The sequence below is a fragment of the Acanthochromis polyacanthus genome, chromosome 2, assembly GCF_021347895.1.
Source record: "Acanthochromis polyacanthus isolate Apoly-LR-REF ecotype Palm Island chromosome 2, KAUST_Apoly_ChrSc, whole genome shotgun sequence".
NCBI classification, from domain to species: domain Eukaryota; kingdom Metazoa; phylum Chordata; class Actinopteri; family Pomacentridae; genus Acanthochromis; species Acanthochromis polyacanthus.
Window position 1 is genome coordinate 39,299,732 of NC_067114.1, and position 15,349 is coordinate 39,315,080.

The 15,349-nt window shown below is 37.9% G+C and overlaps 1 protein-coding gene across 2 annotated transcripts in view; it reads right to left on the reverse strand.

The window, feature by feature from the left end:
• The window catches only part of LOC110958865 (nuclear receptor ROR-alpha A-like), a 180,835-nt gene that overhangs the window by 32,951 nt on the left and 132,535 nt on the right, over positions 1 to 15,349 (reverse strand). Inside the window, exon 1 of one of the 2 annotated variants that reach the window (XM_022205579.2) lies at positions 12,864 to 13,054. The exons of the other annotated variant lie outside the window; for it this stretch is intronic. Coding sequence (XP_022061271.1) covers positions 12,864 to 12,891 — 28 coding nt within the window. The 5' untranslated portion in view covers positions 12,892 to 13,054. Of the gene's footprint in view, positions 1 to 12,863; positions 13,055 to 15,349 lie in introns of those variants that run through there. 2 annotated transcript variants of the gene reach the window in all.

Sequence of the window (15,349 nt, forward strand, 5' to 3'; positions counted from 1 at the left end):
AAGGTAAAATCTGAAGTTTTGCGATGTCTCAGCACACTTTCTAAAAAAAACCCAAACACTTTTGATTTGATGACATGTACAGGTGTCACCGGTGGTTTCCTGCTGTGGACTGTACACACCACATGTTTTTACAGCTACCGTCTCAAAAACAGGAGCTGAATGTGGTAACCTGACTGTTTCACAATCTTCACTTCAGAAGGAACAAGATGTTATCGTGAGAGCACAGAACACTGCAAGTTGATTGCTTCTGAGTCTTGAAATCCAGACAAAAGGACTTGAAATGTCACCAGTCATTGAATTAATTAGAACAATAAGCGGAATTCTTCTGCAGGTACATCATATTTACACACCAGTCAGAAACCTAGAACATGGCATTAGGAGCTAGCATTTATGATTGCTACATGCTATGCTATTGTTTTTAGATATAAAATTAAATGGCTCCTCTGTCAGTTTAACTTCTTATAACGAGAGGAATTTGCAACAAATTCAAGAAAAATCTCATGTGGTTTGGGAGTGGGCGACCATGTCAGTGTTCATTCAGAAACTGAGTCTTAATTAAAACAGCTTGAGATGTGACAGGGTTAGCGCTACGCTGTCGACACACTGTAACCAAGACCTACATTGCAACTGTCTTGAGGTGCTACAAACAGGAAACTATTCCATTTCCACCTTATCCTATAAGAAATTTAAAAAGCATTTTCCAGGTACTCTGCCATTTCCGAACAGCTGGAATAAAAGGAGAGGAGGCCATTTCACAGGCCATTTACCACCAAACCAGCAGCTTTTAAATTTGCAAATCTCATAAATGTTTCAAATCTGTGAATCCTAAAAGGTTTAGTAAAAAAAGCAAGAAGCTTCAAGGATGAGAGAGGCGACATCTTCAAGAACCAAAAAGCAAAGTCCAGTCGCTTTTTACTGAAGATGTCATGATCACCGTGACCTGGATGACTGAGAATCTACACAGACACATTTTTAAATATGTGGCAGCAATAAAGGGTCAAATCCGATGGTGCAAAAGTTCTTATCACCAAACGGATTCTGCAAGATTACAGCGAGCTCAAACACACAGCCTTAGTAATAAAAATTATCACGAGAATAAACAGAAAGCGGCAGATTCCTGTCTGATTGGTGCTATAAGCTCAAAACTGTCACAAATCAGTGGTTTTCTAGTACAGAACTAGCAGCTTGAAGCTAGAAAATCTCACGAATTCTCCAAGAAAATGTCGACTTTCAGCTGCTGCAGAAAAGGAAAGAAGACCCACGACTTCCAGAAGCTAATAGAGGCTTTAGAAGTGTTTAGTTTGTCAAGAATTTTACAGAAAAAGACGCCCCCATCTATGTTCAAACCAACAGCATCCCCCGCAAAGCGGTTCACGGAAGTCAGAAATGGTTTTTATGGAAGAGTTACAACCTAAAATACAAAACTAAGAGATTCACCAAAGAATGAAAAGTGCTCCAGACAGAATTTTTTTAAATAAATGGCTCAAATTGAATTTCCCTTCAGGGATGAATAAAGTGATTTTATTCTATTCTATTCAAATATTGTTTGTAGAAGATCTGCAGAGCACCTGGTGGAGGATCACTGCAGGGCTGCAGCTGCATTTCTGAAAATGGAGTTTGGGATTGGCTCAAAGTTGAGAAGCAATGGGTTCTTCTCCATGAAAAAAATCCCATCAGAAAGCTGTGAGATTGGTCCAAACTTTATTCTCCAGCATAACAAGAATATACATCCAGACAGAGTCATAAAGAACGATCCTCAAAGAAAAGAAGAACAAGGAGTCCTGCAGCACATGTTCTGAAGTCAGTATCACAGAGTCACTCTGGAATAACACGAAGAGACAGGCTGTTCTCATAGAACCATTCCAAAACCAGATCCCAAACAACAATCACAATCATTTTAAAAACAGTTCACAACCAGCCTAAAATTAAACTGTTCCAAAATCTGATCCAAAACCAGATCTGCAACCAAGCTGAAAATAGCTTAAAGCTAATCATAACACTATTCCAAAATATCAGGTCCAAAGCTAGTCCTCAATATTCCAAAATCAGGTCCAAAACTAGTCCCCAACATACCAAAATCTGGTGCACAAACAGGCACGAAATGACGTTTTAGGGTGAAAAACATATTTGAGTTCTAGTAAAAAAAAATTGACACTAGAACAGAAAAAAAAATGTAATTGCCCCCTTGGGTCCCAAATAATCTAAACTAAGGGTATACAACTGTCAAACGTCTGAAACTGGTCCTTCACTATACCGAAAGCAGGTTCAAAACCAGTGACAAGGAACTAAAACTAGTCCTAAATGTTCCAAAATTATGTCCAAAATCTGGTCGTCAAAAGTAAATAATAAAACAAACAAAACACTCACTAAACCAAAATCAAGTCCATGACCAGGTCCAAAACTAGCTCTAAAGCAGCCATGATTTAGATCCACAACTAGATTCATAAAAGGTAAGTAAAACAGGTCAAAACAAATTCTAAATGATTCTAAAATGAAGCCTACAAGCTGATCCAAAACTAGTCCAAAATCATGACCAAAACCAGGCTGCCAAACTCATTAAAACTCCTTCTAAAGTCTTCCAAACCAATGTTAACAACCAGGTCAACATTAGTCTAAAACTAGTCCTAAATTATTCCAAAATCAGGTCCACAAAATAATAGTATAATGAGATACACAACAGTAAAACAAAAATCTGAAACTGGCCCTTTACAGCAGATCCAAAACCAAGGACAAGAATCTATAACTAGTCCTGACGTATTTAAAAATCCCAAACCAGGTCAACAAAAGAAAAAACAACAAAACAAACAAAACATGTAAAACCAGCATTAAATGATTCGTAAAAGCAGAACCATATTAAAATCCATGACCAGGTCCAAAACTAGCCGTAAGGCAGTCCAATATTAGGTCCACAACAAGGTTCACAAAAGTAAATATGACAGGCCCAAACACAGCCGAAATGATTCTAAAATCCAGCCCACAACCAGTTCCAAAACTAGTTCAAATTAAGGAGTCAAAACCAGGTTGGCAAATGTCAATAAAAAGTCTAAAACTGACCCTAAACTCGTCCACAATCAGGTACTAACCAGGGTCAAAGTGCTTCAAACTCATCCTAAAGTCAACAACCAGTTCCACATTAGTCTAAAACTAGTCCTAAATTACTCCAAAATCAGGTCCACAAGAGTCTAAACACCAATACCAAAGTAATTCTAAACCAAGCTTGAAATGAGCTGAAGCCCTGAGCTCTAACCTCAGTGTCAGGAAGTCACTCTGGGACTACATGAAGCCACAGAAGAAGTGTGGAGAGTTTTCCAAGAACCCTGAAAAACTGAAGCGTACCACGGAGACCTGGAGCTGTTTTAAAAAGCAAAAGGTGCTCATAGCAAATATTATCTTGATTTAGTTTTTCCTCTTTCATGCACAGTGATGAACTCTACAAACACACCCTAAAATTGTATAAAAAGCCTCTCGCATACAAACAGCCTCTTCGTCAGAACAGCCACACACACTCAGGCTTCTGCAGCTTCCTCTCTGCAGTAATTAGCTCTCTGAGTGTTAATCCCGTCTGAATTCTGCAGTTCAACATCAAAGAGGACGTTCAACAAAGCCACCGCCTGAAATTAGAGCCGATGTGGGAGCAGTAGTTATTTATACACCCAGCTGCAAACATCTGCCTGGTGTTTTTTTTTTTTTTTTCTTTAAAGTCCAACTGCTTCCTCCTAACAGACTGAGTGGAGGAGCTGCGAAGGCCATCGAGTGTTTTTGTGTTTCTTCTTCTTCTGTGGCTGATAAGAAAAATGAAAGTGTGATGAGGAAGATGACTGGAAATGCAAATACTTTTATTTTTTTTCCCAGCATTCTGTCTCCTTATGATGAACCTGAGGTGTAAAAAAGTGTAAATTGACACTGAAAAAACAGGATTTGTACCACTTTAACCCTTAAATGTAGAGTGTCTGAGTGTTCCAGCTCGTGGGTTACAGGTTTGGTGCAGAACTGCATTTTCTTTGTTACTGGACGTTTTATGACTGCAGATGAAGATGACCCCGACGCTGCTGCGCATTAAGGGTTAGTTTAGTGCCATTCATGTATAGGATCCTTCTGAAAGCATAAAAGTTACAACGGCATCACTGAAGTCCTTGAATTTGTGTCGTGTCTTTTGGTTGCAGCCGAGTCAACGATGGCTTCTTGCTTTGCTATGGAGCGTAGAACTGTTTCTCTTTTACAAAATCTAATGCAAACAGTTTATTTTTGGTCAATTTTGTAGAAAAAAAAAGTATAGTGACAGAACATATGAATTTATAGCATTAAATATGGTTATTTTTGGGGGGGCGGGGACTATCACACAATTAGTTCAAGTCTCAGAAAGTTGAAAATCAAAACAAATGTTCTATTTGCTGTTTCTGGCTCTTCTAAAGGATGTAACTGATGTAGAATATAAAGCATCATTTCACGCTTAAATTTGTTTATTTTTTGTCACAGGATTAGTTCCATAACTCAAAATGCATTTTTTTTAATGTTTTGAGCTCTGATAAAAGATGTGATTTTGATGATTTTTTTAAAACAAGAAATGTAAAATAAAGTCATTTTAATTAAAACAAAAACATGATTGAAAGCTTAAATAGTTTTTTGTCACAGAAGAAGTTAAATGACTGATAGAAAGCTGCAAATCTAACTATTCTATTTTATAGATTCTTGCTCTGATAAAAGATGTAATTTTGGCAATTTTTAAAACAAGACGTTTTAAAAATAAAGTGATTTTATTTTGAAATAATCATGATTTAATGCTTAAATTTGGTTAGTTTTTAGTTAAATGACTCAGAGAGCTGAAAATCCAAACATTTTTTCTTATTTCATATCCTTCCTGGCTCTTATAAACTACGTAATTTTGGGGATTTTTAAAATGATGCATGTAAAATAAAGTGATATTGATTGAAAAAAAAATCACGATTTAAAGCTTACATTTGTTTATTTTCTTGTCATGGGAGTTAAATGACTGATAGAAAGCTGAAAATCCAACCATTCTTTCTATTTTTACCGTTTCTGGCTGCTGCTGCCTCTAAATTGAATAAACTACACTGAGATGGAGCAATGATCATCACAATGATATTGATTTTGTCCTGCAGCTCCGGCTGACCTTTGGTTTGATAAGTAAGATGTGACAAGACGCCGTCCTCCTCAGCGAGTCTTTACATCAGCCATCCTGAGGGGAAATTGTTTTAATGACTCATCAGCCGTCAGAGCTGCAGCCGTCAAACCACAGAGAGCTTTTCATGTTCGTCAGACAGCAGAGCAGCGACGCACAATCGCTGCTTGTGAATCGGTTGAAGCAGAGGAGTGTTGCTCCTGCGTATGAAACTCCCTCAGAAAGCTCAGCCTTCTTCATCCTCCTCCTCCTCACAGATTCAACACCGATCGTTCTCGTCTTCCTCAGTGCAGTCAAGCTGAGGAGGGACTTCTGTCACAGCTTCATGTGTTTCTAATGTGGATGTAGAAAAGTCAGAACTCGTAGCCACTTCATTCCGACAACGACAAGTTTTCATTTTCAGTGTTTAACAGGGAGAAGATGAAAATTGACTGACTTTATCACCTGCAGTGGTTTTGTTTAGAACCCAACCAGTGACAATAACAAAACCAAAGCAAGTAAAGTGACTAACACTGATTATCTCGTCACAATGGCAGGTATCATAGGAGTTTAAGTATTATCACTGTTTGGAAAAAGAAAACAAAGCCAAAGAAATTAAAAAATAAAAATAAAAAAATTAAGAAAGCTAAAAAGGCCAAAAATCTATCATTTAAAAAGAAAAAATAAATACATTTTTCAAAATAAAAACTGGAACAAAAAGAAAGTTTTACAAAATTTAAAAAAAAGTAGAAAAAAACAAAAAAAATACTAAAAAGAGAGACATAAATAATGTTTTAAAAAGTTAAAATCGGAAATAAAAAAAGATTTTGGAAATATTTTAAGTAATTCAAGGCGCCTATTGCCACCATTTCATGAAATGCATGGCTGAATGATAAAAAAAAAAAGCTGATTATGGGTCTGATGGGTTGGGTTGAAATAATATTTGCAGTAACTGAATGAGCTTAATAAAATGTGTAACTAAAGCTAAAATTTCTCGATTAATTGATTGAAAGCTAAAGTCAACTTGAGGTAACTTAATGAAACTGACCTGATAACTTCATTTTTCAGGACCTTGAAGTCCACTCTCCTACGCATTTAAAATTAGAGCAAGTTCATGTTTTAAAGTTGCCAACTGTTGTTCACAACTAACTGATAGTTAATTAACATTTAAAATAATAAAAAGTAATTGGAATAACTACATTTTGATGAGTAAACAACTTTAAAACTTGTGTTTATGGTATTTATCATTGATGACGTTTATTTTATTGGTTGAATATAATTTCATCAGAACTAATTTTTTTTTTGAGTCAGAGTGTAGTTAGTGCTTCCTTTAATGCTGCTGCAGGTTTCACACCTTTTCACACAACTGCAACGTCCACATAATCTGCTTTAGTTCCTGTTTGTTGTTGATCAGTGGAAAACAAAGTGCAGCTAGTTCGATCTACGATGAGATAACGGCTGATAGCATCTATTTAATGGACTGATAACATCTCAGCGTTTACATGGACAAAGTTCTGTGTGTCTTGAGGTTTCAGATGTTTGAGTCCACATCAGGTTCACTTTATATCGCAGCTGCTGCTGGTGTGAAGGATGGAGTCGACGGTGGACGAAGGCCTCGCTCACGGGCAGGTGTGGTAGGAGGGAACAACACGTTGCTAACAGATTCAGTCCTTTAATCTCCTCGTCCAGTGTCCACGGCGTCTCAGAGTGGATGTAATAACGGCAGACATATGGCGGTACACATGGAGCAGCATCGCGCCAGCTCAGCCTGTCAGCAGATGAAGCAGCAGCTTGTTCATCAGCCACAGTTGGAGGGTCGATTAGTCACCGATCCAGCAGGTCGGCTCAGTAATCCCCGTCTCTGCTTCACCTCCACACACAGCAACGTTACGTCACTTTAAATTCTTCCGTCTCCGTCCAAAAACTGTTTGCTTTGGGCTGAGGTTTAACCCGAACTGTTGACAAACAAATCCAAACAATACTTGCTAAAATAATGGGAAAAGTCCAGTGACAGCACATCTGGAAACAGGTGGTAGATTTCTGCCTGCAAGAAGCTTCACTGACCTCACAACTCTCACAATACAGTCAAGGTTCATTAAAATACCGTTCCCTCCCAGCTCTGCAGAGTCCAGACATATAGAAGAAAAAAAGAGATTTTTTTGAAAAAAATATATATTAAAAGACAAAAAGTTAAGAACAAAAAAATTATAATAAAACAAACAGGGGAAAAATTAAACATACAAAAAGAGGGGTAAAAATAATCAAAAGGAAAAAAATCTAGGATAGATCTAAGAAAAATAAAACGGTATATTAAAACAGAAAAAAGAAAAAACAACAAATACAAGAAAAAGGTTCAGAAAGGAGAAAATTTTTGAAATAACCTTAAAAGAATAATTGTTTCATTCAAATGAAGAAAGAAAAAATATTTTCTGTGGAAAAGTAATTAAAAAAGAAAACCAAATTTAAAAATGTTTTAAAGGAAGGAAAAATAAAAAAAAATAAAAATCGGAATTATATAAAGAAAAAAGTATTTTTAAAAAGGTCAAAAGAGAAATAAAATGTGAGGGAAATATACATAAAAATGTAAAACATTTAAATAAAGGCACAAAAATAAAAAGAGGGAAAAAAATCAACAAAGTAAAATACAAAAATCAAAAAAAAAAAATCAGGTCAGATTTGCAGATAAAATCCAGTGTTTTTCCTCTACACAGCTGTTATTATTGTGTTTGTTAGCAGCCATTTGGTAAAATACTCTCATAATACACTGATATTTTTCCTTTTATCTGTAAAATTCTTTCGTAACATAAAAAATGTACTCCCCTATTTGCAAAAATCACTTTCCCCTAAAATGTGAACAGATCCAGTCTGAAATCTGAGTTTATCTGCAGCTTCTTCACACTGAGGCAGCAGAAGTTCACATGCAGGTGTCTGCTTCTCGTCTGCACTGATTTTATTCACAGAGTTTTCCCTGCAGACGGCCAACAGAAACCACAGCATCATGTGCAATTAGCAGGACGGCGGCGCTAAGTGAAGGCTAATGAGCTGGAAGAATTTCATGAGAGCCACCACTGTTTACTCCAAAAATGCTAAAGCTCGGGCAAAAACGAATCCCTGATGGATAAATTATAAGAAACGGAGCTCTGAAGAAATAATAAGCAGATCAAAGCAGGAGGAGAGAGGAGAGACGCCGCTCAGCCTCTGAAACGTGTCGGGGTTTGTTGGGAATAAAAAATTACATTAAAAAAACGCCTCCCGCTTTATCTTCTGCCGCAGCTCAAGTTCAGCTGAAGTGTGATTTTACTTTTTTTATTTTTATGGTTTTCCAGGTTTTATCGTTTCCTGAGGCTAGCTGAATGTTCAGAGTAAAATTCCTGGATAAAAACTCTAAGGAGAAGAGTTCACAGTTTACACACTACAGCTGCTCCACAAAGCAGGGGAAAAAAGTCCAGGATGCACTTGAACGCACCATGAGCCAACAGGAAACTAGATTAATTATTTACATGGTTTAACAAATAAGCAGATGACGAACCGTGGCCATGGATATTTCTTGGTTGTTTATACTGGACAGTGTAGAATTCCTGGACATGTTCAGTTATACAGGGAACTAGATAATTCCTGGTTGACAATAGGTTGTGCTTGTTTATATGGAGTAGCAAATATTTCCAGATCAACCGTAGATTTTTCTCCTTTAGACAGGGTATTGGATAATTCCTGGTTGACTGGTGTTTGTGACTGTTCATGAGCTTAGTGGATGCTTTGGGTTGTGCTTGGTGGTAAAGGGTAGCTGGTAATTTTTCATTGCTGCAGCTTGAGTATGATGGTACAAGATAATTCCTGGATGCTCTGGTTTGCATTCAGTGGTACAGGGAATAGAACAATTTTTGAATTCTGCAGCTTCTGTACAGTGGCACGAGGTAGTAGATATTTCCTGGATGCTGCAGCTTATGCATGTTGGCATACGGTGGTGGATAATTCCTGGATGCTCAAATTTCCGTATAGTTGCACAGGGTATAAGATGATTCCTGGATGCTCCAGTTTGTGTTTGGTGGCATGGGGTAGTGGATAATTTCTGGATGGTCCAACTTGGTAGTAAATAATTCCTGGATACTCTAGTTTATATTTGGTGGTACAGGGTGGTGGATGCTTTCTGGATGTTCCAGCTTTCTGCTTGTTGGTTAAGGTAGTGGGTAGTTTTTCAATGCAACAACTAGAGTATGATGGTACAGGGTAGTGGATAGTTCCTGGATGCTGCAGGTTATGTATAGTGGCACAGGGCAGTAGATACTTCCTGGATCTTGTTATTTTTTGATGCTACAACTTGAGTATGACGGTAAAGAGAGCTCCATTTTACATTTTGTGGTGGTAGTAGTAGTAGGTTGGTGTTATGTGACAGTAGATCAGGTCTGGATGCTCCAGTTTTTGCTTGTTGATGCAGTGGATGAAAAATTCCTGGATGCTCCAGCTCGTGCTTGCTGGTGCAGGAGATTGGATAATTTCTGGATGACAATCGCTTGTTCTTTTCTATATAGGACAGGATGAATCCTGGATAAGTGGAAGTAATGATTTTTCTCTGCAGTGCAGTGAATAATTCTGGAACGTCTCAAACATGTACATGCTGATAGAGTATAAGTCCTGTTTGATTTGGTTTTTTAGGGCTAAGGATAATTCCTGGATGACAGCATCTTGTGTTTTCTTAGATGTGTTCGAAGGAAATGATGGACATCAAGTTATGATTGTTACACAAATGGCAGTGGATAATTGCTGGATGGCTGCAGATCGTATTCTTTCACACAGGACAGTGAATAATTAACAGATGACTTAAGACATGAGGAGACATTACATTATTCAAGCACAGTCCAGTTAATAGACACATTCAGCTAGTGCTGTTGCAAAGAGTGTGCTCTGTATTTTCCCTTCTCATAAGAACTGTCTTAAAAACCACAGCATAAGAAATCAATCGAAGGGCGTTGGACTGATGTTTGTCCCATTCAGACATTTCTTTCTGCGTTTCAGTGGCTGAGGATGGAGTGATGTCACCACTGATGTCATCCCCTCCCCTCCTCCCGCCGCCGAACAGTTAAATAATCTCCTGGCTGTTGTAATCCTGTGACATAACAGGCTGGCTAAACGCCTCCTGCAGCGTTTTCTCACAGACTGCAAATCTGGACCAGACGGGTTTAAAACACACACATGTACACACACACAAAGACACACACTGCAGCTGCCAAGACCACTGGAAAATACAGATCTGATCGGTTTGAATGAATGAAAAGTTTCTTCCTGGAGGAGAAACACTCGAAACAAACGACCGTCTGCATCGAAGTAAAGCACAGAAAATATACTGCAGATTTAAAAATTAAAGTCTGACAATGAGCTTCACTCGTAACTGAGTGCGAGTAAAATTTGATGCAGACACTCGACACACTACAGTTTGGCTGAATATCTGAAGCGCTGATGCATTGTGGGAACAGCTGGATCTGCAGATATAAACTTGCAGTGAACTCTGCAGATCCAGACTGAATCAGGAGGGAATTTGCTTTTTTTCAGTTCAACAGTGTTTCAGACACAAACAGTGAATTCAGTCCATAAGTTCTGAGCAACAGGTCACATAAATAACTACTCAGAAAAACATCATCCACCGTTTATACGTAACAAACTGATGCTGAATATCTGCAACAAATTACGGATCTGTCACTGTTCAGGACTGTATTCAGGATTCTCACTCAGAAGATGTCCTCAAACAAGAGTAAAAAGAAAAAAATGACCTTAAACAAAAACAATATGACACTAGAAGATGCAATAGGACCAAAAGAGAACACAAAATGACACAAGTGAGACACCAAATGACCACAAATACATGCAAAATGACACAAGAGAGCTGCCAAATGACCCCAAAGCTACAAAAAGACACTAAAGAGACAAAACTCGTCAAGAAAAAAACGCAGAAACAGCTGCCTGCAAAATGGCACCAAAGGATCACAAAATAGACAAAACTAAAATCTACAGACATAAAACGGCAACAAACTATTCTAAATAAGGCTTCAAAAATATATATTTATCAACAAAGACACAAAATAATACCAAAAGTATTGCAAAAACACACCCCAAAAGATGTAAAAATCTACCAAAGAATCACAAAAAATGTCCACAGAGACATAAAAACACTAAGAAGTTCCAAATGAAGACTGACAAGATGCAAAAATCCATCAAATAAACATAGAAAGACACAAAGGAAATAAAAAAATTCCACAAAGACAGTCAATGACACTAAAAAGATGTTAAAGTAAAATGACACCAGAGAAAAATGAGCGCTAAATACCATGCAAATGGCATAAAAAAAACAAAAGGCAACAAAAAATTACATAAAAGACATAAAACGTCTGCAAGAGATTAAAAAAATAGACAAAATAACACCAGTAAGACACAATGTGGCCACAAGGGGCACAAATTCACCACAAAAATGTTCAGAACAAACAAAATATCTTTAAAGTAACACGAATTGACCACAAAGAGACACAAAACGGTCAGAGAGAAACAAAACACCTGTAAAGAGACAAAATGACAACAAAGAGCCAAAAACGACCACAAAAAGACACAAAACAGCCTTAAAGAGACACAAAATGACCACAGACATAAAACAACCACAGAGAAATGCAAAATTTCTTGGCCAAAACGACACAAAAGAGACCAAAAATTACCCAAACAAGGTGCTAAACTTAAGTAAAGCCACACAACACGACTTGAAAAGAGACCAACGACCACAAAGAGGCAAACTGGTCTAGAATGACACAAAAAATGATGGTAGAAAATACAACCACACAGATATACAAAACCACACCAAAGAATTAAAAAAAACAACATAAAAATGTGTCCAAGGAGACACAAAACAGAAACAAAGAAATACAAAAATTGACTGAAAAGACGCAAACTGACCTTCGAGAGTCATAGAAACACACAAGAGTCCAAAAATGCACACAAAGAGGTGCAAAATGTGACAGAAGAGACACAAAATAACCCCAAAGAGATGCAAGATGACCACAGAACCACATTGATGAGGCAAACGTAGCAGAAACCAGCATCGCAAACACCTGCACAGGTGCACAGTCACAGTTTTCAGTGTGGAATTTGTCTTAAAAAAAAAGTACAGATGTTAGACTTCTACATGTCTCTGATGAGGAGTCCAACACTTTCAGCTTTTACACAATTTTACAACAGTTCATGCAGCAGTTGTTGAGATATCTGAGTGTGAATCAAAGTGTTGTAACTGGAGCAGCATGAACAAAATGCTCAGACATGGAATAACCGAGCACTGATCTTCCTCTGTTTTTAATCAAATATTCCACATTCTGGTCTGCAGTGGTCGACATGAATTTAATCAGCTTCTGACAGAACTGAAACCTTGTCACATCTCGTTCTGACCAACAACTCCTGTCACACAACATAAAAACATGGTCGACTTTCATGTGTCACATCCTCATCTGGTCCACTGCACACATCCTCTCACAACTCTGAAGCTGCAAAATAAATCTCAACTACACAACCAGAGAAAGAGAAAACAACCAGAGGAGAGAGCAGGTGATCACAGCTGACAGCAGGAGAGCGAGCAGTGCAAACACAGGCAGAGTGGAGCATCTCCCCGGAATAAAACACACATCTTTGACTGAACTCATGTGCAGCACAAACAGACAAACTCTGAGAGTGAAGTAACACAACTCACAGACACACACACACAGCTTCAACTAACCTTTCATGGCAGAAATGACAAAATACATATTTATAATCCAGAGTCATGGAGGAGGAATCAGCAGCAGCAGCGTCCGGTGTGAGATCAGCAGCAGCTCTGACAGACTCTCACTGCTCTGCACAGCATGTGGAGCCATGTGACCGTGATGTCAGCATACAGGGCCCGCCCTCCACATGACTGACACGGCTCTCAGCCAGTGACAGGACAGAGCAGGTGCTGAGCAGGTGTGAGGCATAAAATGACCACAAAGTGACATTATATGATACAAAATAACAAGGAGACACAAAATGACCATGAAGAGACAAAATGACACCAAAGAGAAATAACATGATGCAAAATGATCAGAAAGAGATACAAAGTGACCCTAATGAAACACTAAATGACCACAAAGAGACACAAAATGACCACAATGAAAGACAAACAACATGATACAAAGTGCTCAGAAAGAGACATAAAATGGGCCATAACAGACACAAAATGACCACAAAAAGACATTTATGGATCCCAAAGAAACTCAAAATGATCACAAAAAGACACAAACTGACCACAAAATGAAACTAAAGAAACACAAAATGATCACAAAATGACACCAAAGACAAAGAACATGATACAAAATGACGAGAAAGAGACAGAAAAAATCCCCAAAGACACAAAATGACCACCGAAGCCCACAAAATGATTCTAAACAAATACAAAATGACCACAAAAAGACTCTAAATGATCCTAAGAAACACAAAACTATCACAAAAAGTCACAAAATTACCATAAATTGACCATGAAGTGACAACAAAGACAAATAATATGGTACAAAATAAGTAGAAGGAGACATAAAATGTCCACAAAGACACAAAATGACACCAAAGAGAAACAGCGTGATACCAAATGATCAGAGAGACACAAAATGATCCTGAAGAAACACAAGATGATCACAAAGAGACACAAAATGACCACATATGATACCAAAGACATACAAAATTAGACTCAAAATGACCCTACAGAGTGTTACAACTTTAAACCAAAGAAACTAAATGACTACAAAAAGTCACAAAATGACGCTAAAGAAACACAAAATGGCCACAAAAAGATACAAGTGGAACACAAAACAAAGCAATGACGCAAAAGAAAGACAAAATAAAACACAATAGCATTCTGTGGCCAAACTTCCCTTCTCCTGATGAGGACAAAGAAAGTTTAAAATGACACCAATCAGACACTAAACAACCTCAAAGAGACACAAAATGACACCAAAGACAAACAACTTGCTACACAATGACTATTTAGACACACAAAATGACCCTAAACAGACTCAAAATTGCACAAAAAATCATAAAGACACAAAATGGCCACAAAAATACACAAAATGATCCTAAAGAAACACAAAATGATCACTAAGAGACACAAAATGTAAAAAGACCACGAAGATACACACCATGATTACAAAGACCCAAAACACCAAAGAGATACAAAACAAGACTCAAAATGACCCCACAGAAACACTAAATAACCACAGAGATACAACATCAAACCAAAGAAACTAAATGACTACAAAAAGACACTAAATGATGCTAAAGAAACACAAAATGACTACAAAGAGACATAAAAGGATTCAAGTGGGACACGAAACAAAGCAATGACGCAAAAGAAAGACAAAATGACGCACAATGAATAAAACACAACAGTATTCTGTGGTCAACTTTCCTTTCCCCCGATGAAGGAAGTTTAAAATGACACCAGTCGGACCTAAACAACCACAAAGCGTCACAAAATGAAACGGACAAACACAAAATGATCACAAAGAGATGAAACAGTTACATGAAAGAGCCAAAAAAATGTCGACAAAATGAACACAAATGCAACGCTGCTCTAAATGCGATTTTAAAAAAGGATGGATTGGTTCAAGCTGCTATTTGTGTCACGGCTTCGTATTCACTGAGTTTTCTCTCCGCCATTAAAAATGAGTTTTCCTCTTCAGGACAGACTCGCACAGATCAGCATCACAAAAACCCCCACACACCATGTTTGTGCTGCCGCCCTCCTTCACTGCGGTTCACAAAACAAACGGTTCAAAGAAACAAGAGGGAGGAGAGACATGAAGAGGAAGGAAGAGAAACAAACTCAGAGAGAGAGAGAGAAAAGAACACACAACAAAAAATAACCAAAGAGGAAGATAACACGGCGAGAAACCGCTGAGAGACGCAGCTTCAGCAGAAATCTGTCAAACACTCACATCCAAGCATCCAGCAGCACAAATCTAAACATATCCAGCAACACAAGAGAGGAAAATCACTGCTTACTGTCAAAAAATTCAACACTTTCACTCACTACATGTACAGCAGACTGTTTATCGGCTCCTACAGAACAAACCATAGCACCATTAAGGTAAAAAAAATCTTCTATTGCACTTATTTTTCTACGATCAGGTGCAGCTGGAGGTCCTTAAAAATCCCCCAACCCAAACGACGCCAACAGCACCACTGCTAACATAA